Source organism: Corylus avellana, chromosome 8, assembly GCF_965113065.1.
Source record: "Corylus avellana chromosome 8, dhCorAvel1.hap1.2, whole genome shotgun sequence".
Classification (NCBI taxonomy): domain Eukaryota; kingdom Viridiplantae; phylum Streptophyta; class Magnoliopsida; order Fagales; family Betulaceae; genus Corylus; species Corylus avellana.
In genome coordinates, this window is record NC_142497.1 from 21,739,257 (window position 1) to 21,762,205 (window position 22,949).

A 22,949-nucleotide genomic window follows, 5' to 3' on the forward strand; every position below is an offset into this window, starting at 1 on the left:
AATTATCATTCAAATAACAATCTATTCCCAAACTATCATTAATTGTGACAATTTACCCTTCAAACTACAAAAACAATGACAATGTATCCTCCAATATTAGCAAAGTGACGAAATTACCCCTATATAATTTTTAATAAGACAAAAATGCCTTTAAAATTTTGAAAAAATAAATAAATTTTAGTATTTTTGTTTTTATTTTAGTAAGGGTAATTTTGTCATTTTGTTAAAAATTAGGATACATTGTCATTGTTTTGATAGTTTTAAGAGTAAATTATCGCAATTGATAATTTGAGAGGTAGATTGTCATTAAGGTGATATTTTGAAATGGTTAAATAGACTTTACATTTAATATATTTAAGTGAATCCAAATCTATTAAGGCTTTTATGTTAGAATGATGTCCAAATATGGTTACTATAAACTTTTGGAGGCCAACAATGGTTCCAAGGAAGTTTTGACGGCTTGCGCCATGAACTTTCAAAGGTTCCATAGTGGCAACCAAGAACTGCGGTGGTTGTCATGAACTTCTAGCTGTCCGTCATAAAACTTTTGACAGCCTCTCGATGGTTACCCAATATATCCAGCAATTGTGTGATTGCTACTTGGACAGTGGCATGGATATTGTCATGGCTGATGCTACCATCGTGGAGTGTAAACTACAGTAATTGTTCTTTTTATTTTGTGTAAATCTTTCCAATTTTTTTTATTTTTTAAAAGTACTTCTCAAAATATACCAAGCATATAAAACATTTACTTCAAATATCCCCACCACCACCAAGTCAGTGCTCAAGTTTCACCTTTTTTTCAAAGCTCTTTTTCAAAGCCAAAACCATAAACACTTTTAAAAAACCCAGTTGTTAGCAACTAAAATTTGACTAAACTTTTTAACTAGTTCTAGTGTGCTAAAGGTCATGAGTCTCAAGAGTTTTATAAATTTTGAATTATTAATTAAAAAAGATTATAATTTTAAATATTATACCGTTGGTTAAGATATCTTAATCCTAATAAAGGTATTAAATTCAGACTTTCAATAGTCAAAAACAAGCCGTCCCATTAAGTACTCATCCATGAAGAGCGGGAAAACATCTCTTTACTTGGCAACATGCGGGAACAGAGCGAACAGAACAGCAAAAAGTTTGTCCTTCGTGGGTCCCTTCTGAGCTGGATGATAAAGCCAAGCTCTCTCCTTTCGGCTTTCAATTCTCCACTTTCTTTAGTACTCTTTAGAACTGTACAAATTTCCCCGACTTTTTTTTTTTTCTTTCTTTCTTTTTTCTCTCTTCAACTTTATCTTTCAAGGGGCCAAGAGAAATAGGAATATCCCAGTTTTTGATCCTTCTTTGTCTATTGGACAAATAACACAATTTGGGTCCAACTGCTTTAATCATCCGAAATCTTACGCAGAGATATTGGTAAGATCTACTAACTGAATTATGCTTATTTATTTTTCAGTTTATCTTGAACTTGTTTAGACCACTAAAGTGTCTTGCTTTTCATTTACTCTAAAACTGTTACTTTTTATTTTCAAACCCACAATGATTCAACAGATGGTTGGGAATTTTTATTTGAGCAAAGGTGAACTGGGGGTTCTCTGTATTGTCTTTCAAATTTGTGTTTGTTTATGGCCAAGTGCTTATGGAGATAGGACTGCATTTCCATGCTTGTGGAGGAATATGTTACTGTTTTTTTGCTGGCTGGCCTTTGAAGGAATGAGTTGTTTCTGTTCACCCTCCTCAATGGGTGCTTAGATTTATTTTCAAACATGAATAATGTAGAGGGCTTAATGTCACCATCTGAGTTTAGATGTTAAGAGAAGATATATACGATGACAACCCAAAAAGTATTGAGTAGATTCCAAGTCTAAGACGGGATTTCTAAGCAATTTTCAAAGTATTATCAATGCATTAATCTGCATTTCTACATTTCCAATCTTTTCATTTACACCTTAGCTTTGTTATGCGAAACTAATCATAAGAGATGTCTTACGAAATTTCTTGAACCTTATATTTATATCAACAGAGAGACTTATTTCAACTGGTATGAAGATTCCAAACATTGTGCCATATGCAATAGATAAATTTCATTTTCCTTGGATGCCTTAAGTTTTCGTACTATGATAATACAGTAACATGATTGTGTTATCTTTGGGAAAAATATCGGCATCTCTTGTATTATACTGAACATGTTGATAGACTTAATTTAATTGCCATATGAAACACATTAGTTAATTTCATTTCACTAGAATGTCTTAACTCCTTTTATGACTGGATTGTAAAGGGGAAAAGATCGATATTTCACTCGTAAATATTATTATTGTAAAAAGATGAACCTCACATATGTATTTGCACTAATGAAACTTAATGCCTGGACTGCAGAAATAATTGCAAGTTTCCACTGGTTGTTTTGTGGAGTAACAAGGCCATGAGAGACGATGTCTCTTCTCAGTAAAGACACAGATTCAGCATTTGAGGGTGCAGGATCAAAGGCGTATCCTTATAAACAATTTTATTTCAACATTTGTTTGTAGTGCAACTCATGACTTGACTTTGATAACACTTCTTTATATCCACGTTTTTGCGTTGTGGAACATAGCAACATAGCTATTATTATTCTCTTATAAAAGATGCCAGCTACTATTCAAGTTTGTAATTCCTAATCAGTGCAGATGCAAATTCAGTTAACTGAAATTTAATTGAGCACCTGAACAGGAAAATTGGGCAATGCAATAGTAAAGGTGTTCACAACACACTTTATGTTGAAATAAGAGACAAATATAGTAAAGGAGGTTGTTACCAGTATCTATGACACTAAAAATCGTTACTGAATTAAAGCTTGGACACAATTGATTACTGTTGTGCATTTCAAGTTGCGCTAACGAACAAGCAATGAATTGAGCTTTAGCAGACAAGGTTCAACTTGTAGAATTGTGGAATAGACAATTAGACACACATTGTGTAATGATCTAGGGAAAATGCTAGCTACATTTGCGCTATTACTTCTAAAGGACTAGTCAAGTTGCAATTGAAGTTTTTTGGAATCACTTGTAAAGCCTAGTTTCACTTATTAAGGAACCATTGTGGGACTTAGGACCAATGAGTGCCTTTTATAATTCATCACTCTAAGTGGGCTATTCATCTTCTCAATGTAGGACTGGGGTGTTACAATCTTTCCCTTGAATCCCTAACGTCCTCGTTAGGGTCACATTATGCAGTGCTCTAGAACCACATGTTGTTACTAGGTTACTCTGATACCATTCGTAATGACCCGGAGAAAGCGTTAGCCATATTTGTACTATTACTTCGAAACGACTAGTTAAGTTGCAATTGGAACTTCCTAGAATCACCTATAAAGTTCACCCTCATCTAATAAGGAACCAATGTATGACTCAGTAACTATGAGTGCCTTTTATAATCTATCCACTTTATGTGAGTTATTTATCTTTCTAATGTGAGATTGAGGTGTTGCATATTGTCCCGGGCTGGAAATGTGTTTCATTGACTTGTTTTACATCATGTTTCACCATTCAAGTTTATTTATGTATCCTTAACTTTCTTGTGCTAGTGGTTTAGAAATATGGTGTATTGAGAGCCTACGGCTGGTACGTGTCCCAAAGTCTTCGCATGGAAAACTTTACACTGGAAATGCATACATAATTTTGAATGTAAGTTGGAGCAGGTTTTGTCCATTTCATTTCCCTGTTGCTATTTTTGAAGCTATCATATGAAAAATGCCTGCTCAATCCAGACTTGACTTACCTTGGAGTAAGTCTAGCTACATGCTTACAGTGTCTCTGCCTGAACTGTGGAATCCCTATATCAAAACGCACTAGAATAACTTCAAATACTGGATCTTTTACCTAACAGTTGGGAGATTCAAGTGTTTCTCTCAGAAATTTCTTCCATTCATTTAAAGATGGAATTCTCTTCCAGAATATTGAAACTTTATTGGGGGGATGACTGTATGAGCATATTACTTTTGTTACTTCAGCATGCAATGAACTTAACCTTTTCACTTGTTTATTGTCCGAGGCAGACTGTTTTGCCCAAAACCGGCCCTCCTCAGCATGACATACATTATTGGCTGGGAAATGATTCAAACAAGGTAATCACATCATGTTCTGTATCCATGGACTTGGTAAAGTTCAATATTGCTATTAAGATTTTATGCTATTGAGGCAGAGAACCAGCTTTAGATATTATGACTACTCATCTACATGCAAGAGAATTGATAGGAATACTAATCCTCTGAATCCAAGATTAGCATTGAAGAAATTTATTAGGTTAAAGAAGATGGCAGTTGATGATCAGAATATAATGATCCATCAGTCTTGCTCCCCATTTTAAACATAAAAGGCAGAGCAAATGTGTGGGCAAGAAAGATCTGACAAGAACACAGCTTCAAATTCAATGCTATTGCATTATGATAAGAATATGACCTAGGAGATTAGTTAAAATTCCATGGCTAGTTTTGTCCAGATGATCTTCATGTACATATTCAAAGGCAGTAAATGTAGATAAAACTTGGATAATATATTTGATATGGTAAACTCATATCATTTTGCAGTCTTTTATGGTTGCATACTTTATTGGCAGGTGGACTCAGCCTTGGCATCAGACAAGGCACTCGAATTGGATGCTGCTCTAGGGTCCTGCACTGTCCAATATAGGGAGCTTCAAGGCCTAGAAACGGAAAGATTTTTGTCTTACTTCAAACCTTGTATTATACCCATTGAAGGAGCATATTCTTCACAAGAAGGCCACTTAAATGGTGAAACATACAAAGTCAGCTTGTTAACATGCAAGGGAGACCATGTCGTTCACATTAAAGAAGTAAGCCTCATTTGAAGCTTCCTGAATGACCGATTGTAATTTTATTGTTGAAAGAGCCAACTGTTACTTAAAAGTGCCAAATCATTCTCATGGACAACTCATTAAAATCCTTATCCTTACGTAGTGATTCCTATATCACCATTTGAATTATTCTATATAAATGTATAGATTGGTGGTAATTATTGTATGGATAAATTAAATGCTGGTTTGTGTGTTACATACTTTAAAGATGCATGAAATTGAGCTGATCATAAATCAATTTCTACAAACAGGATTGTTACATCACCAAGTCCCAAAACCTTCAGCTGATGGAAAATGGTGAATTTAATAATTTAATTCATACTTTAACACTCCCCTCATGTGTGAGCTCAAACTTCCTTTCAACAAGTGAGGCTCAACATGTGGAATATTTAACTAAAATATGAGGTAAATTTTGGAGTTAGGGTTGAACTCAAGACACCTTTGATCCGATACCATGTTAAATCACCAATTGTTTTAAAAGATTAAGCTGATAGGAAATAGTAAATTTTATCATTTAACTAATGCTTTAATAAGGATAGTCCAAATAATGACTTCTTGATGTTGAAATCATTTTACTTTCCACTTTTATTTTCTTAACAAATACTAACTATTATCCTTTATGTAGGCCTAACTGTGAATTGTCTGGAATATAATCTCTATTGCTATGCATGTTCACAGGTGCCTTTTTCCCGGTCGTCATTGAACCACAATGATGTATTCATTCTTGACACTGCATCAAAAATTTTCCTCTTCAGTGGGTGCAACTCTAGCATACAAGAAAGAGCTAAAGCTTTGGAGGTTGTTCAGTATATCAAAGAGAATAAGCATGGTGGAAAATGTGAGGTGGCTACAATAGGTTGGGATCTTTTTAATCTCTCTGTTTTTTTTTTTGTTTTTTTTTTTTTTGCTCTTTCAAGGAAAAGATATTCCAGCTGCTAATTCTTTAAATGCTGCAGAGGATGGAAAGTTTGTCGGTGATTCTGATGTAGGTGAGTTCTGGAGTTTATTCGGTGGTTTTGCTCCCATTCCTCGGGACTCGCCTTCTTTTCAGAAACAGTCTGACACTCCCTCAATGAAACTATTCTGGTGAGTTTGCCTTAATCTTTCAAGATTCATCTATGCCAATTCAATCTCTTTTGATCTGCAATCAGAAACCCAGCCATTTACTTATGACTGAGGAGTTTTGCAAAACAATGCATATTAGTGAGCCAATATATGCTTAGTAATGAAAAAAAGGGTATATAAAATACCTATTACTTTCTGATATTTATAGCAGATACTAGATGATAGCAACTTAGCAAGTTGTGTTTGTGCATGTATGTCTACTGTATTTCTTTCACATGTAACAGTGTACCCCTGACCAATATCTGAATGTATTCTTATCAACAGGATAACTACTCAGGGAAAACTATCTCAAACTGGAACTGATTCATTGGATAAAAAAATGCTCGAGACAGACAAGTGCTATTTGTTGGACTGTGGTGGTGAGGTTTTTGTTTGGATGGGAAGACAAAGCTCGATTTCGGAACGGAAGATATCAATCTCCTCATCAGAAGTAAGAGTTAGTTCTCCTCATTCTCTCCCTCTCCCCTATGAGAGTTCACACATTAAAGACAGATCACTGAGTTGTTGAGGAGTGAGTGCATGGTGAGAGGGGAAAGCAGATCAGAAAGGAAAATGGTACAATTATTCAGGAAAACGGATTCAAAGCTCATGATTTAATCATTGCATAGGTTTTGATAGGACAGCATGACCAAACAAATTGATGTTGCCAATCCCTGATACTTTTAATATAAACTTTGGATTATGAGTTACTACCATCATTATGTCTAATAGTTTGACATTACATGTGATTTGAATTTATGTAATATACCTGTGAAATTGTCTGGTTACAAGGATTTATTGTTAATATAGTAGAAAAGTTGCTCAATCTTTTTTGCACATTAGTAGGCCGCACATTTGACACACATGTTCAAGTGGTCACCCAATGATTCTATGTTAGCGGTTATGACAATGAGGAAATAATATATTATCCCTTAACTCTGCAAATTGAAAAAAAAAAGAAAAAAAAAAAAAATGAAGGCAGAAAGGGAAAAAGGGAAACTGTTAGCATAGAAATAAAATCATAAAGAGAGATAGGACTCTTGCTTGGCTCTCTGTGGGATCGCGTCAAAGTCAAACCAACTTTATTCTCTAATGTGTGTCATTGGTTACTTTAGTCTTTTCACACATTTCGAGCATGTCTTAAGATAATGGTCTTTTCAGACATCACAACCTTATTTGCAACCAGACAGGGCAGCTTACTCTTCTCGTTTATATCAATAAAGTTCTGCTTGGGGCTATGTGATCAAAATTAGAAGTTTCTGCCAATAAATGGGCAATGGTTACTCTTGTTGGCTTTATGCACCTTGTTCCTGAGCAAAGAATAAAATGACACAAAAGATAAAAATAATAAGACTCTAAATAATTTAAAACACTGTAGATGTGAAACCATTAGCATGTATAAGTGCCATTGTGTACATGTAAAATGTGCCACGCACATTTGGAAGGCTGCCTTTCTCAATGAATGTAACGACCAAACTTACTCACAGGTTGAGGACATTATTTCATAACTGATGTGACTACTGGTTTACCCTTTTACAGGATTTCCTCAGAAATCAGGACAGGTCAACTGGAACCCAATTAACGTTTTTAACTGAAGGATTAGAAAGTGCCATATTTAGGTCATACTTTGATAATTGGCCTCAAAAAGTGGAGCCCAAGCTATATGAGGAAGGTCGAGGGAAAGTAGCAGGTTTAGTACCTTCTGCCAATTCGCAATATAGTTTTCTTGGGAAAAAAAAGCAGTACAATAGTAGCATTGCTGTACTTGTAATAACTATAATCTTACCTTTTCTTTTCCAGCAATATTCAAGCAACAGGGTTATGATGTGAAAGAGATTCCTGAAGATGACTCTGAGCATTTTATAAATTGCAGAGGCTCACTAAAAGTAGCTTTCCGTAAAAACTTGTGATACTCTTTTTCAGTTATGGATGTCAGCTCATAAGAACCTATAGTTTGTATTTATGCAATCTTAACATTTCAGGTTTGGCGGGTTGATGGTGATGAGTTATCCCTTCTTCCAGTTCTAGAGCAGACAAAACTTTTCAGTGGGGATTGTTATATAGTGCAGTTTACATATCCTGGAAATGATAGGGATGAGAATTTGTTTTATGCATGGCTTGGTCGCAGGAGTGTAATGGTAAGCATGGTGTATCATCTATGCCTGTTGTTTTTTATTCACTTGAAACTAATGGTTCTTATAACTGGTGTTAGTCGGTCATTGTAGCTTAAAAAACCAATGATATAACTCTACATTTATTTATTTTTCCGGAAATGAAAATAAAGAGATGAGCGCTGTTTTGCCTTGAAAAAAATTTCTGTTGAAGTTGTGAGCTATACTTTCTTCCTTGACTTTAAAAATTTGTGCTTATTTCTTTCCTGATTTTTTGGTAAATCTCTCTATAATGTATGTGAATCAATTATTGAGCTTCCAATTACTCTTAATAAACCTTTGAATCATATTATTTCTTTCTTTTGAATATTGCTTTTCATGCTTTCAGGAAGATAGAAAGGCCGCCATCTCCCTTATGAATGCAATTGTTGATTCATCCAAGGGGGATCCTGTTTTGGTTAGTTCTAATTTGTGTTCTTATGTGCATAATCTGTTGAAACACGTATGCAATTATGATGTTAGTTAGCTTATCAAAAGTCTAACCTGATGCTACATGTTAAATAAGAAATTTTCAAGTATTACTAATGTCTCCTTGATTATGGTGGCTTGTTTTAACAATTACTTCATGACCTGCAAATGTAACTGTTAACTTATCGACTTTCCTGCATTAGCCTTACAAATATTTCTCTAATTTACCTCAAATGTTTTAATTCAGGCTCAAGTCGTAGAGGACAAGGAGCCAGTTCAATTTTTCTTGATTTTCCAGGCATTAATCATTTTGAAGGTTCATTCTCACTATTTAAGTCAAATATAGTCTGCTTTCCAAGTTAATCTAGTGTTAAGTACGAGACATCTTCTGGTTTTCCATCTTGCCTTTTCTTGTAGGGAGGTATGAGCAAAGGATACAAGAAATTTATAGCAGAAAAAGGTATTGCGGATGAAACTTATGAGGAAAACAAGATAGCTCTTTTTCGAGTTCAAGGGACAAGTCCAAACAATATGCAAGCTATCCAAGTTGATCCAGTGAGTTTGATCAAACTAATCTGTCTAATAGTGATGCCATTGGTCTCTCTTATTTGAGAAGCGCGATCTATCTAGTAATGGCCCTTTTGTCTCTTTCTCTCCCTCATGCGAGTGGCATGCCTTCTGAAACATCCTTTTGGGTGATGACACTCTTATTAATATTTTATTTTATGAGGTTGCGTTTCTGAAATCTCCATATCCACTTCTGACAACCTCAAAAGTGTCCTAGTCATATATTATTATATATGTATCTTTAATACAAACATTGAATGTCGTATGGTGTGCACACTGCACATCTTTGTTTTCTGTAACTACAGTGGCATTAGCATTTTCGTCTCTTGCTTTCGCTGCTTTATTACCTTTATATGAGGACTGCATATGCCCCTATAGTTTATCTTTTGACCATGGAGTGAAGCTGTTGCAGGTTTCAAGCTCCCTGAACTCATCCTATTGTTACATTCTGCAAACTGAAACATTTATCTTCACTTGGATTGGGAATCTCTCTTCGACCAGAGACCATGATCTCCTTGATAGAATGCTGGAATTGATAAATGTATGTAATAGCAGCCTTTGAACTCTTACATGATTTCCAATCTCTATCTACATTAAAATTTGACTTATGATAAAGAAAGAAATGAAATTATTTGTAATATGGCTCTTGGCCTTCAGTAGGTGGTTAAAGAAAAGAAAATGCTAGGTGTTCTTCTAGTGTTCTCCTGATATCCTCCCAACTATGATGTGGTTTTTAAATTCACCAATAGATTAAAAGTCAATAATGATAATCTCAAATTTAACGATAATTTTGGAAGTCACATCACTGTTGGAAGGACACCGGGAGAACACCAGAAAAACACCTAGCATTTCCCTTAAAGAAAAGTTGTCGCATGATAAACAGAAGAATGATAGATTTTCCTTTGTATGGACTTTACTAATAATTATTGTTTAAATTAAAACTTTTATCCTTCTTGATCCTGTATGCAGCCAACATGGCAACCCACATCAGTGAGGGAAGGGAGTGAACCTGACATTTTTTGGAATGCACTTGGTGGGAAAGCAGAGTATCCAAGGGAAAAGGAGATGAAAGGATACATAGAAGATCCACATTTGTTTGCTCTGAACACCAATGAAGGTAGGAAAAATACCCGTGTCAAGAGATAATGTCGCTCTGCCTTAGTTCCGAATATCTCAGCTATAAGAACATGTCTAATGACGGGTTCTGGTTCCTTTGCCACTTGGTTCGAATTTCCCATTTCAGGAGACTTCAAGGTACGCTTAACACAATCTGTAAGCATTCATACACCAATAGTTGTTGAACATTTTCAGTACATGATATACACTTTGCATATGATAGTTTTTTTGGTTAAATTTCCAGAGATTTTTTTTTCTTTCTCCTTGGGAGTGAAATTTTAAATTTAATTATTTGATTTATCAAATTTTTGGGAGTACAGAAGCAGTTACAAGGAACTTGAGGATAAGTGCACTTTTATGGGAAAGTTCCTAGCATCAAATCCCTTGGAATGTTACTAGGAGTATCTTTGCTGGGAAATTCAGTCCAAAGGCCTTTCAGAAAGCGTTAAGAATTAAAACGAATACGTGAAGCATAAACACATAATTTTCTTTTCCGTATATAAGTTAAAGATTTATTTATTTTTTTGACAAGTAATAAGAGGTTTTATTAAAATAAGGATGGACCAAACCCAACTAATAATGCCTTAAGGAAACTGATTTTGATCTCTCCTGTGGACTTTTTGCCTCTGAGTGTCTTATCATTCCTCTCCAACTAGATGCTCTACATCAAAGAAGAAAACACAGTTCTGTAGACTGCTTATTTTGTGAAATTCAACTAGTATTTTATACACACCACCCCCATAGAAATTTGAAACTAAATAATCAAATTGGGATCAACGCTATATTTTTGTTAGTTAATGTCATATTGGAACTATTATGGTCCTCATGTAAAATTACTTTCTTAAGTCTGAAATATTCCTTGGTTCTTTCTATGAAATGATTTTTTTAGTTTGGCCTGAATTCTTTTCAGGTGAAAGAGATATACAATTTTACACAGGATGATTTAACTACTGAAGACGTGTTAGTTCTAGACTGCCACAGAGAGATATATGTTTGGATTGGATGCCACTCAAATATTAGATCAAAGCAACAAGCTCTTATTCTCGGTCTGGTAAATCTTTCACTTTCAACTCTTAAAAAATTATTTTCCCAGTGGTAAAAGGTCAATATTATAGGGCTAGATGTCATTGGTCATGCACCAAGGTGCAAGCTAAATTAAATATGTTTTCTCCATAACTGCAGGGATAAAAGGTCAATATCATAGGGCTAGATGTCATTCCACATTATATAAATTATTTCACAGGGTATGCCTACAGGGATACCACACATTTTTTGCTAGGAAATTAATAGCCCATATGGCTTTAATTAAAAATTCAGTCAACGTTATAGTCTTATGTTGACATAACTATTGATGTCTTCTCTTGTACCTGGGTTCTCATTTGCTCTTATAATCTCACTTGGATCTGGCAGAAATTTCTTGAGATGGACATTCTCGTTGAAGGGCTATCCCTGGAGACTCCTATCTTTATTGTTACAGAAGGGCATGAGCCACCATTTTTCACTCGTTTCTTTGAATGGGATTCCTCAAAGGCAAATGTAAGATCACCCTATTCTTAAAATGGTACATGTCGATCTCCTATCGAATTTTATAGATATATCTTGGCAACTACTTCGATGAAGAAGTGGGAAGATTTCACGGAGTACTTTATTCAGACTTCATATCGCGTGTGCATGAGTTTTGGATGTTTGGGACATGCATGTTCTGTTAGATCCATGAGATGTCTTCCAATGTTTTTTTAACATGCCTCTCGTTAGAGATGTATACAACAAGCATGGTTTGCAAAAGAAGAGAGAATGAGTGCTAATTTGCTAGAAAGTCATATTTCAAACGACTTGTTTTTTAAACAAATTTTAGACACGCTGTGTTTCATAGACACTTTGTTATACCTTAGAAATTAAAGAAGGAAAACTGAAACCTGACAGCCTTTCTGGTTGTTTTTTGATTTGAATGTGAGAATAATTTTAAAGCTACATATGCTGGCACCTGAGATTGTCTTGTCAAGTCCCAGGTCCATGTAACATAGAGGAAGATATCTAAGATTATTTCCTTGACTTCTCTTAGCAGGGTGGTAGTCCTGTCAGGTTTACTTAACAATCTCATTGAATTTCTGCCTTGTAGATGCATGGCAACTCATTTGAACGGAAGCTTGCTATTCTGAAGGGGAAACCACAGAACTTAGAAGTGAGTGATTCTGCTGAAGATTTCAATATTTTGATATGATATGTTTTAGCTTCTCGTGCTCAATTAGCCTGGTTTTTATCAGTTTGAGGATGAATTTCTTTTGTTTATTTCCTGAAATCCCATTATATTATAACTGAACTGCGATGCCGACAACGTGATATTAGATCTTTTTGATTGGTTCAACTCTGGGAGATTTCTACCCCTCTTTAACTGCTTCACTTGAGTATTCAGGTATCCGTAAGAAGCTCATGGAAGGCATACTCCAGGGAGACTACACCAGATGGTTTGAGAAGCAAGTCTGTCAGTTCCAATGGACAGGGAAGAAGTGCATCTCCTGCTACAAGTGTTTTAGGTTCAAATTTGATGTCTCCAAGCAATCAGCAGTTTTCTGGACCAACTCCAATTGTTAGAAAGCTCTTTTCAGGATCTTCTCCTCTTAGTGGTGCTGGTAATGGAGAAATTCTTAAATTTATTCATGGAGTAATACAAAAACCAGTGGATATAGTTTTCTGCACTCAATTTAGTTTTTAAATATATGGTGACATAACTATGGTAATTAAAGGATGTGATGTTGAGGATTGGCTAGTCCAAATTTGATTCAATTGGATGATTTAAGTGCCTAATAAGGACCATTCTACTGAATCGCACATATATAGGATGATTGGGGTATGAATTACCGGTAATTTTGGGTTCGGTTATCCAATATAACTCTGTTTTATCTATTTGTCAAGAGTTAGAATTTAAACCACTCAAGTTGGAGTATCATCGTGTTCATACATTCATGCCTGCCGTTAGAATGGGAGGTGGGGGTGCATGGCTTCCTTTTATAGTATTTTCACAACAATAATTTCTGGGACTTTCCTTTTTGTGTTTTACCAATTACCTTGTGTTTTTTGTCTTCTTTTTGTAACTTTTATGAGCTCTCTCTCTCTCTCTGCATATGAATCTTTGGTGTCTGCAGCTTCTCCAGCAGTAGAACCAAGGTCACCTTCTCAGGGTGTGGGTCTCATTCAGGCTGATGGAAGTGGGGATTGCATGAACTTGTTATCATATCCATATGAACGGTTGAAAGTGATTTCTAGTGACCCAGTAGCAGGAATAGATGTAACTAAAAGAGAGGTACATGCCCCTTTTCCTTCTTTACAGATGTACAGGTGCCTAGTTCATTCTAGTGTTCTAGTAAAAACTTTGGTCCTAACTTCTTGGAAAATAAAATCTTTTTTTTTTTTTTTTTTTTTTTTCTTTCTCCTACCAATAAATCCATAGCAGCATTGTGGCAACAAGGGGAGAGAATGTCAATTAACAGTCATTTTTTATTTTGCCCCATAAATTGATAGTTGTGACACTTAGATACATCAAACTACTATTTTTTTGCAATTAAACTAGTTTCGCTTGCCTCTTCCTCCTCCGGTGCTAGGAATGTTAGCCTTCTGAAAACTGCAGCATATTTTTATTAGTTGACATTAGCATACAACAGAAACTTCATATGGTTGTTGTGTAGTTTGATCACATCACATCACTTGTACATTCATTACTACTACCACTCTCTATGATCTATCTGTAACTAAAGAGGTCTGCACATTCTTGTGGCTGCAGGCATATTTATCCGACGAGGAGTTTCTAGAAAAATTCGGAATGATGAAACGAGCTTTCTACGGGCTTCCTAAATGGAGACAGAACAAGCTAAAGATGTCTCTTGATCTATTTTAGGGCATGCTGTCATGAGACTAAAGCTAGATGATGATCTCAACTCATGATACTTTTTTCTGTTGTCGAGTATTAACAGATTTTTCTTCTTAGATAGAAATCCTTGATTAAAGATTTTGCAAAAAAGTTTAATTTGTCATCTCACTCAAATCATTTCATTCAGGATGTTATTATGTGTATGATCCAGTAGAATTCAGACACTTTTGACATAGTTTTAAAAATTTTCCATTGTGCAATGTTATGATATATTTATATAACTCAAGAAGAAACTTTTTTTTAAGTGAACATCCACATAACACAAGAAAATATTTAGAATTGATATACATCTTTCCAAGTACTCACTTCCTGTCGTGATTGTGAAATCACCATTGAATGCTACAATTACTTTTACTATTTGTTATTTCATTTGGTGGTGATTTTTATAGCTACGCCTTGAAGTAAACGCTTGGAAGTATGTGTAACAATCCTCGAAAAAATTTGTGCACGCATGATCAATCTTCTGCAAATTTCCAAGTGTTAAGAATCCTTTATATTGTTTTTTTTTTTTTTTTTTTTTTTTTTTTTGTCCATTTTGAAAAAAGTTATTTATTTAATCCTTGGGGCTTGCAATTATATGAAACTGATCCGTAGGATGTCAAAATTAAGTATCTTTAAAATTGTCGGGATAAGCCAAGTGTCCAAAATGGACCTTTTACCATCCAATAGTTTGACAAAAACTGTTAATGTACGTCATAACTAATAATTGATTGACACATGCTGTAATTGATCCCACATTGTAGAAGAAAGAAAAGCCCCCTTACTACTACTAATACTACTACTACTACTACAAAAAAAAAAAAAGAAAAAAAAAGAAAAAAAAAAAAAAGTTAAAAGAAAATGGCGCCAACTCTGGGAATCCTAGGGGACCCAGCCCCTCTCCTTTCTCTTTCTTTTTGAGGTTTTTTGATGAATACACCCCCTCAGCCCCTTTCCTTTCCCAATTCCTTTTATATCATTTCCAATCCCTCAATACTCAACCCAATAGTAGAACCTCTCTCTCTCTTTCTCTCTCTCTCTCGTTACTCAGAAACCTAATCAGAGTATCGGCCGTCAAACCCAGAAACGGAGCGTTAAACCCATTACCAAGCCACCACTGCGACACCAAGCTAGCGGGAGATTGAATAAGGATCTGAATATCAAGACGAGTCTCGCAAGGTTCTCGTCGTCCACGATCCAAACAAAGACGTATGGTACCGTTTTCAAGCACTCGCACATCAAATTGAAATGATTATGTGGGATGTACATAAAAGAGTTAATAAATTACTTGCTTTCTCTTAGGAGGTCCGGTATCCTCTCCACTTCAAATGAAATGGGTATTTTTATTTTTTTTATTTTTTTGAAAAAATAAAAGTATTTCTTTAATATAATTAATTGGATATTATTCAGATGATGCTAATTCCACTCTCACTTTCACCTCCATTTCCACTAAGGCTTGGTTCTCGGCTGTTTGATTTTTTTTTTTTAAATGTATAAAAAAAAAAAAAAAAAAAAATTGCATTTAGAATTATGTTTAATGAGTCTTTCTCATTTTTCAATGTATAGAACAAAAAATCTTGATTTTGGGGATTATACAGGCTTCACCCCGTCTGTTAACTCACAGGATTTGTTTCCTTTTTCAGTCCAATCAAATTCAACAACAATCCCCTCCTTTTCCACGGCTACTCAAACCCTTCCATCTTCCAAACATCGTTGGAGGTACGATGTGTTTGTGAGTTTTAGAGGTGAAGACACAAGAAAGAGTTTCACGGATCACCTCTACACCGCCTTGGAGCAAGCCAGAATTAACTGCTTTATAGATGACGATGAGCTTCCAAGAGGAAGGGACATTTCTACCGAACTACTCAATGCCATACAAAAATCAAGGATTTTTATTGTGGTTTTTTCTAAAGGCTATGCTTCTTCTAGTTGGTGCCTTAAAGAGCTTGCAGAAATAGTTCGCTGTACGAATAGTACTATAGGCCAGATTCTTATTCTAATATTTTATCACGTGGACCCTTCAGACGTTCGAAAACAAACTGGAACTTTTGCTGAATCATTTATTAGGCATGAAGAGGAGTATCAAAATGATACGGAGAGGGTGCAGAGCTGGAGAAAAGCTCTTACTAAGGCTGCAAACTTTTCCGGCTATGATCTCAACGCTGTAAATGGGTAATATACTATGGTTTATTGTGCTTTTTTCAACATTTTTATATCACTGTTTGTCCCTTTTTTTTTCTTTTAAATGTTGGATGAAAATTGATTGAAAAAAATTAAAGTTGAGCTAAAAGTGGATTGACAAAATTTTGAGAAAGATTTCTCAAGATTATCTTAGAATCCAAATTTGATCTAAATTTTCCTCGGTCAAATCAATCTCAAATTAATGTGGCATACTTCAATCATTGTGAAAATACACCTTTTACTTGGACAAATTCTAATTGCTGATTAGTGGCCGAAATATCGATGAGTCCTCAATCAGAAAACAATTATAAGCTACTCACCCACATTTCTCTAAAATTATTTGGCAATGGGGAAGTGTGATATGTGATGTTGTAAACAGCAGTAGCTCTACCGACTGGAGCAAACAGTATTTCAAGTTCGTCCAAGAAAATAAAGAGATTGATTAAGCAGTGCTGATGCTCTTGCCTTAGCAATCAATTTTCCCATATAATTCTAGATTGTTTTGCTGATCTAAAGTTCTTGAACAAGAGATTTTTCTAACAGATATGAAGCAAATATAATTAAAGAGTGAAAAAAATATGAGTTTTTTAACCTATTCATTCCATTCTATTCCATTTCTTCTTAATTCATCATTTTCTTTTTTGTTTAGATGGGTAAGATCTGCATCGATCTTGTTCTAACAAAACACAAAGATAGGCTTCTCATGTATGATGTAGCTTCACTTTTTAGCTCTATATGCTACAAATTCATGGGAATGAGATCTACATGTAACTTCTTAACGGTCTTCACACGGATGGGGAGTAAATGATGCAAGCCAAAGCCGAATTTTTGGGCATAGACTTTTAATTAAATTAAATATGTGAAGTTACAATAAAGATGAAGTGTATATACAGTATAATCACATATAGAAAAGTTAGTTTTTGAGTTGAATTTTGTATGGTTTTCTGTTCCATGTCCATGCTACTGGGATATAAAGATCATGCCATTTAGAGAGAGATCTTGGTTCTAGAATTATCAAGTCTAGTATGGCCTTCTAGATAAAATGTCCTACACTTGATGTGAAGGATATTTTAACCATACTTTCCCTGTAACAGTTAATGGCGTTCTCCATGAACAGGAAAAAAAGGAAAATGAAAAGAAAAAAATTGTTTTGTGGCATGTTATTGGGGACGAACAAGAAACTATATAGAAATATATTGAAATGATAGCCTCTATAAATTTGATGTAACTTAATAGTCATAATGAATGAGATGATAACATCCTTTTGGTACTGAAGATTCATAATTTTCCTTTTTTCTTTTATTTATTGACCCTTGTGCATGTTTTAACTATTTTCCTTTGAATCATTGTGATCAGGTATGAGTCAAGGCTCATCAAACTGATTGTTGAAAAAGTTTGGCTTCAGGTACCCTATTCACTTGAATATTTCCATGCACCCAATTATAATATATGCTAGTGTTGAAGAGGTGAAATCTTTATTAAATCTTGGAACGAGTGAGGCTTGCATTGTGGGAATTTATGGAATGGGTGGAATAGGTAAAACAACCGTAGAAAAGCTGTCTATATCCAAGTGTGTGATGGATTTGAAGGAATCAGTTGGCTTTTAAACATTAGAGAAATTTCAGAACAGCCAATTGGTTTGCTTCATTTACAAGAACAACTTACTTCTGATATCTTGAAAATGAAGAATTTGAAGATTGGCAGTATTGATAAGAGACAACATTTATGTATAAAAACATGTGCGCATACACAAACACAATAGACATGTTATGAAGATATGCTCATACGCATGAGAGTTGTCCTTTTTCCAAGTATGCATCTCAGTTTGAATAACATGATTGACATAACTCTTAAGTCTGATCTTAAATCCGGATTCCGGAACTCTCTAAATCAAGTTAGCAACTGATTCTAATAATTTCTAAATCATTTTAGTGCTTTTCACCTTTCTAATTAGAAAAAAAAAAATGTGAAGTCAATCACTGTAGTTACACAGTTGCAAGTTTCTAGTGGCATAAAAATTTGTTGATAACTTATATTGGTATGCAATAAAAGCAAATAGATTCCTACTCTTAACTTTCATTTAAAACTTTGATGGAATCCGTTAGTGTGACATGTCAGACCCAATTGTATAATGACATGTATGTTGATCATATATATAGACATACTGCTCTGATGCTCAACTAATATGTGTTATTTGGCAAATTGTTATTGTTATTGTCAACTAAATATGTTTTTTGTTTTGCGGCAAAATCTATGTTAATTTTAGATGTCATCTAGGGAGCCGCCGAAATGCTACTGTGGTCTGAGAACACATCTAACGACTTCATGGACCGACGATAATCTGGGGAAGGCGTTTCTTCGGATGCGCTCGATATGGCGAACAATCACATTGCAATTTTTTTGGTTGGTATGATCTACCAATTTGTGAACGCGGCGCTAAGCTTATAATTGAAATGAGGGAAGAGATACTTGAAATGAGGGAAGAGATTGAGATGTTGGAAGGGCAACTTCATTAGCAAGCGGCAAAATAGAGGCGCTCACGTACGTGTCCATTTAATTGTGTCATGAAGCTTATAATTATTGTATGTGTTCTTTTAGGAACAATGAGAAATTGGTCAGGATTTTTATGTAGTAACTTTTGTATTTGAGCTTAGATATATGCTTCCTGGTTTATGTATCGAGTAATAATGCATTAGCCTTGTTGGTTGTATACAAAAGTAATTAATTATGGAAGTTTTGCCATCATAATTACCTTAATTTGTGATCAATCGTTTTTATCAATTATGAGTATCAGACTTAATCTTCAACTCTAGTTAGAACTATGAAAGAATCTAATTATCTACATTGTTCCTGAAATCTAAAAATACAGGAGTCTTATTCAAAATCTCAAAGATAAAGAGAGATAGAGAACAACATTTTTCCTGAAATTCATCTGAAAAAAGTACTGCTCTATGACACTTCTGTAATTTACACATTCACCCATTAAGAAACTCTTTTAACTCTTTTACTTTCACTGTGGGGAACAACGCATGTCAAAAGGACTTCCACATTCACTCATTAAGATTAAGAAAATTATAATGACATTTGCACGCTCGAGTAGGAAAAGAATTAAAATCCGGGTAAAGACAGTAGGAAAGTTCGTGAGAAAGAGAGACTAGTTGCGTAGAACCAAAGCCAAAATACAGAACTTACCAAAAAATAAGAAAAGAAGTTTCCTTACGCTCTTCGCAGTTCACACTATGAGGAGGCCTTAATTAGCAGCATGGCCCGCTTCTAACTTTGGATTTCCGCAACATCTTTTCAAATTATTCTTTAACCACAAAAATCAAAATAAATTAAAAATTATATATATATATATATATAGGAGAGAGAGAATGCTAAGTATTTTCTTGGTGTTTCTTTTGGTTCTAGGTAGATATTATTTTTTTTTAAAAAAAAAAAATTGACTATTATTTCTCTGATCCAATTTTTAAAAAATAATATATACCTAAGACTAAGAAAACACCTAACATTTCTTAATAATTTGTCTATATTTTTTTTATATTTTCTTACAAATTCAATAGATCAACTATCAAATTTGTAGAGTCTATTATTAACTTATATAAGGTCCACCTCAGTGTACAAATTTAATAATTAATTTATAAGATGATATATAAAAATTATGTGCAAAATATTGACATTAATATTTCTCGCATGTCAACTTTCCACATATCCACGACACTGCGACGTGGGTGACATGAGTGCATCTTTTTCTTCTTTTCAATGAAGTGTACAACACAAGCACACTCCTCATGTATTTGATTGGTTAGTCTGCTGGTGGCCACGTTATTTACAGATACTTCAATGGAAAAGTGTTCTAAAGGAAGGAAAGAGGGACGACCGCTTTCACTTCTATTAGAAATTACTTGAGAATAAATATAGACGGCTTTACGTAAGAATGTCCCCCGTTTGAGCTACCTTCCACGGCACTGCGGTGGCTCTTCAATTTTATTTATTTTTATTTTTAATTTGTAAGAATGTTTTTGTCTTTTTAAAAACGGTTAAGAACATTTTTTGTTTTTTTAGATGAAATGTCAATTTTGGACAAAAATTCATTCTAAACTGAATTAAAGGAAGTTTCTCAAACCTCGTCGATGAAAATGAAGGATGTCTATTTACATGTAAGAAACATATGTATTTTTTTTTTTTAATTACAAAGGACAATTTTGGAAAAACATTTTTGTCTTTTTCAGATAAAAGATACTTGGAGAATTTTTAGTAGTTTGGAAGTTATTGACAATAGTGTGATAGTTGGATGAATACATATAACTTTTCATTAAAAAAAGGGCCAAAAGAGAGAGGGAGCAATTATAGTTTGAATGTGAAATACATATAATAAAATTTACGTTAATTTTGTTTTTAATTTTTTTTTAAAAAAAAATACTTGTTTCTAACATGCAAAAAAGTAATGTTAACTAAAATCCTCTTTGTGTCTTTATAAATGTAATACAACTTTTAAAAGGAAAATGTTATATTTACTTATCAGGTTTTTCTTTTATCCTCTTACTTTTTAAAATTACCATTGAATATATTTATGAAATTCATATTCTGTGGGGCCATATGGATCCAATTGTAATTTTATAAAGCGAAAAAATAGGAGAATAACCAAGAGAAGATGTATAGCATATTTCCTTTTAAAATTACTAATAACATAAAATTTAATAATAATCTTATCAAATTAAGGCCTTGTTTGGCAAAACATTTTTGTCTTCATTATTGTAGCTGAAAATGATTGATGTTATATAAGGTTTTAAATTTTTTGTATTGAAAAGTAAAAAGGTTTTATTTTGTAGTTATTATACCCGGAACTAAATTTAAGATTAAAAAAAAGCATAAAATAGTGAAAAAATAAATCAATCACACAAGGCAAATGTAAGATCACCCTCTTCTTAAAATGGTACATGTGGATCTCCGATGAAGCAGTGGGAAGATTTCACGAAGTACTTTATTATATCGCATATGCATGAGTTTTGGATGTTTGGGAGATGCATGTTCTGTTAAATGCATGAGATGCCTTCAAATATTTTGGAGCATGCCTCTTGTTAGAGATGTATACAACAAGCATGCATGGTTTGCAAAAGAAGAGAGAATGAGTGCTAATTTGCTAGAAAGTCATATTTCAAACGACTTGTTTTTTAAACAAATTTTAGACATGCTGTGTTTTCATAGACACTTTGTTATATAGAGGAAGATATCTAAGATCATTTCCTTTTTGTGTTTTATCAATTACCTTGTGTTTTTTTGTCCTTCTTTTTATAACTTTTTTGAGCTCTCTCTCTCTCTCTGTGCAGATGAATCTTTGGTTTCTGCAGCATCTCCAGCAGCAGAACCCAGGTCACCTTCTCAGGGTGTGGGTCTTATCCAGGCTGATGGAAGTGGAGATTGCATGAACTTGTTATCATATCCATATGAACGGTTGAAAGTGATTTCTAGTGACCCGGTAGCAGGAATAGATGTAACTAAAAGAGAGGTACATGCCCCTTTTCCTTCTTTACAGATGTACAGGTGCCTAGTTCATTGTAGTGTTCTAGTAAGAACTTTGGTCCTAACTTCTTGGAAAATAAAATCTTTTTTTTTTTCCTTTCTTTCTCCTACCAATAAATCCATAGCAGCATTGTGGCAACAAGGGGAGAGAATGTCAAGCTTATATATGTCTCAGTTTTCAAACAAATTTTTAGGGAAAAGCATACTTTGGCCCTCTCAATTAACAGTCATTTTTTATTTTGCCCCATAAATTGATAGTTGTGACACTTAGATACATCAAACTACTATTTTGTTGCAATTAAACTAGTTTCGCTTGCCACTTCCACCTCCGGTGCTAGGAATGTTAGCCTTCTGAAAACTGCAGCATATTATTATTAGTTGACATTAGCATACAACAGAAACTTCATACGGTTATTGTGTAGTTTGATCACATCACATCACTTGTACATTCATTACTACTACCACTCTCTATGATCCATCTGTAACTAAAGAGGTCTGCACATTCTTGTGGCTGCAGGCATATTTATCCGACGAGGAGTTTCTAGAAAAATTCGGAATGACGAAACGAGCTTTCTACGGGCTTCCTAAATGGAGACAGAACAAGCTAAAGATGTCTCTTGATCTATTTTAGGGCATGCTGTCATGAGACTAAAGCTAGATGATGATCTCAACTCATGATATTTTTCCGTTGTCGAGTATCAACAGATTTTTCTTCTTAGATAGAAATCCTTGATTAAAGATTTGGCCAAAAAGTTTAATTTGTCATCTCACTCAAATCATTTCATTCAGGATGTTATTATGTGTATGATCCAGTAGAATTCAGACACTTTTGACATAGTTTTAAAAAATTTCCATTGTGCAATGTTATGATATATTTATATAACTCAAGAAGAAACTTTTTTTTAAGTGAACATCCACATAACACAAGAAAGTATTTAGAATTGATATACATCTTCCCAAGTACTCACTTCCTATCGTGATTGTGAAATCACCATTGAATTCTACAATTACTTTTATTATTTGTTATTTCATTTGGTGGTGATTTTTATAGCTACGCCTTGAAGTAAATGCTTTGAAGTATGTGTAACAATCCTCGAAAAAATTTGTGCACGCATTATCAATCTTCT

The 22,949-nt window shown here is 34.2% G+C and overlaps 1 protein-coding gene and 1 pseudogene across 5 annotated transcripts; both read left to right on the forward strand.

The window, feature by feature from the left end:
* Window positions 1-1,222: 1,222 nt before the first annotated feature.
* On the forward strand, window positions 1,223-22,645 carry VLN1 (villin-like 1). 5 transcript variants are annotated; one of them, XM_088518950.1, is made up of 23 exons: window positions 1,223-1,410; window positions 2,374-2,485; window positions 3,560-3,659; window positions 4,031-4,099; window positions 4,591-4,827; window positions 5,527-5,704; window positions 5,805-5,934; window positions 6,238-6,403; window positions 7,492-7,642; window positions 7,753-7,838; window positions 7,935-8,090; window positions 8,452-8,520; window positions 8,779-8,847; window positions 8,949-9,086; window positions 9,511-9,639; window positions 10,068-10,215; window positions 10,342-10,352; window positions 11,125-11,265; window positions 11,625-11,750; window positions 12,334-12,396; window positions 12,628-12,844; window positions 21,630-21,808; window positions 22,340-22,645. In XM_088518950.1, the coding sequence occupies exons 2-23, from the start codon at window positions 2,430-2,432 to the stop codon at window positions 22,451-22,453; spliced, it is 2,733 nt and encodes a 910-aa protein (XP_088375076.1). In that variant the 5' UTR covers window positions 1,223-1,410; window positions 2,374-2,429; the 3' UTR covers window positions 22,454-22,645. The 5 variants fall into 5 exon arrangements, with proteins under 5 accessions (XP_088375076.1, XP_059429965.2, XP_059429967.2 ...); XM_059573982.2 differs by lacking the exons at window positions 21,630-21,808; window positions 22,340-22,645 and adding exons at window positions 13,358-13,515; window positions 13,993-14,265 and having other exon boundaries at window positions 1,229-1,410; window positions 9,502-9,639; window positions 10,342-10,370; XM_059573984.2 differs by lacking the exons at window positions 21,630-21,808; window positions 22,340-22,645 and adding exons at window positions 13,358-13,515; window positions 13,993-14,265 and having other exon boundaries at window positions 1,229-1,410; window positions 9,502-9,639.
* Window positions 15,677-18,947, forward strand: LOC132163137 (disease resistance protein Roq1-like; annotated as a pseudogene).
* Window positions 22,646-22,949: the final 304 nt, after the last annotated feature.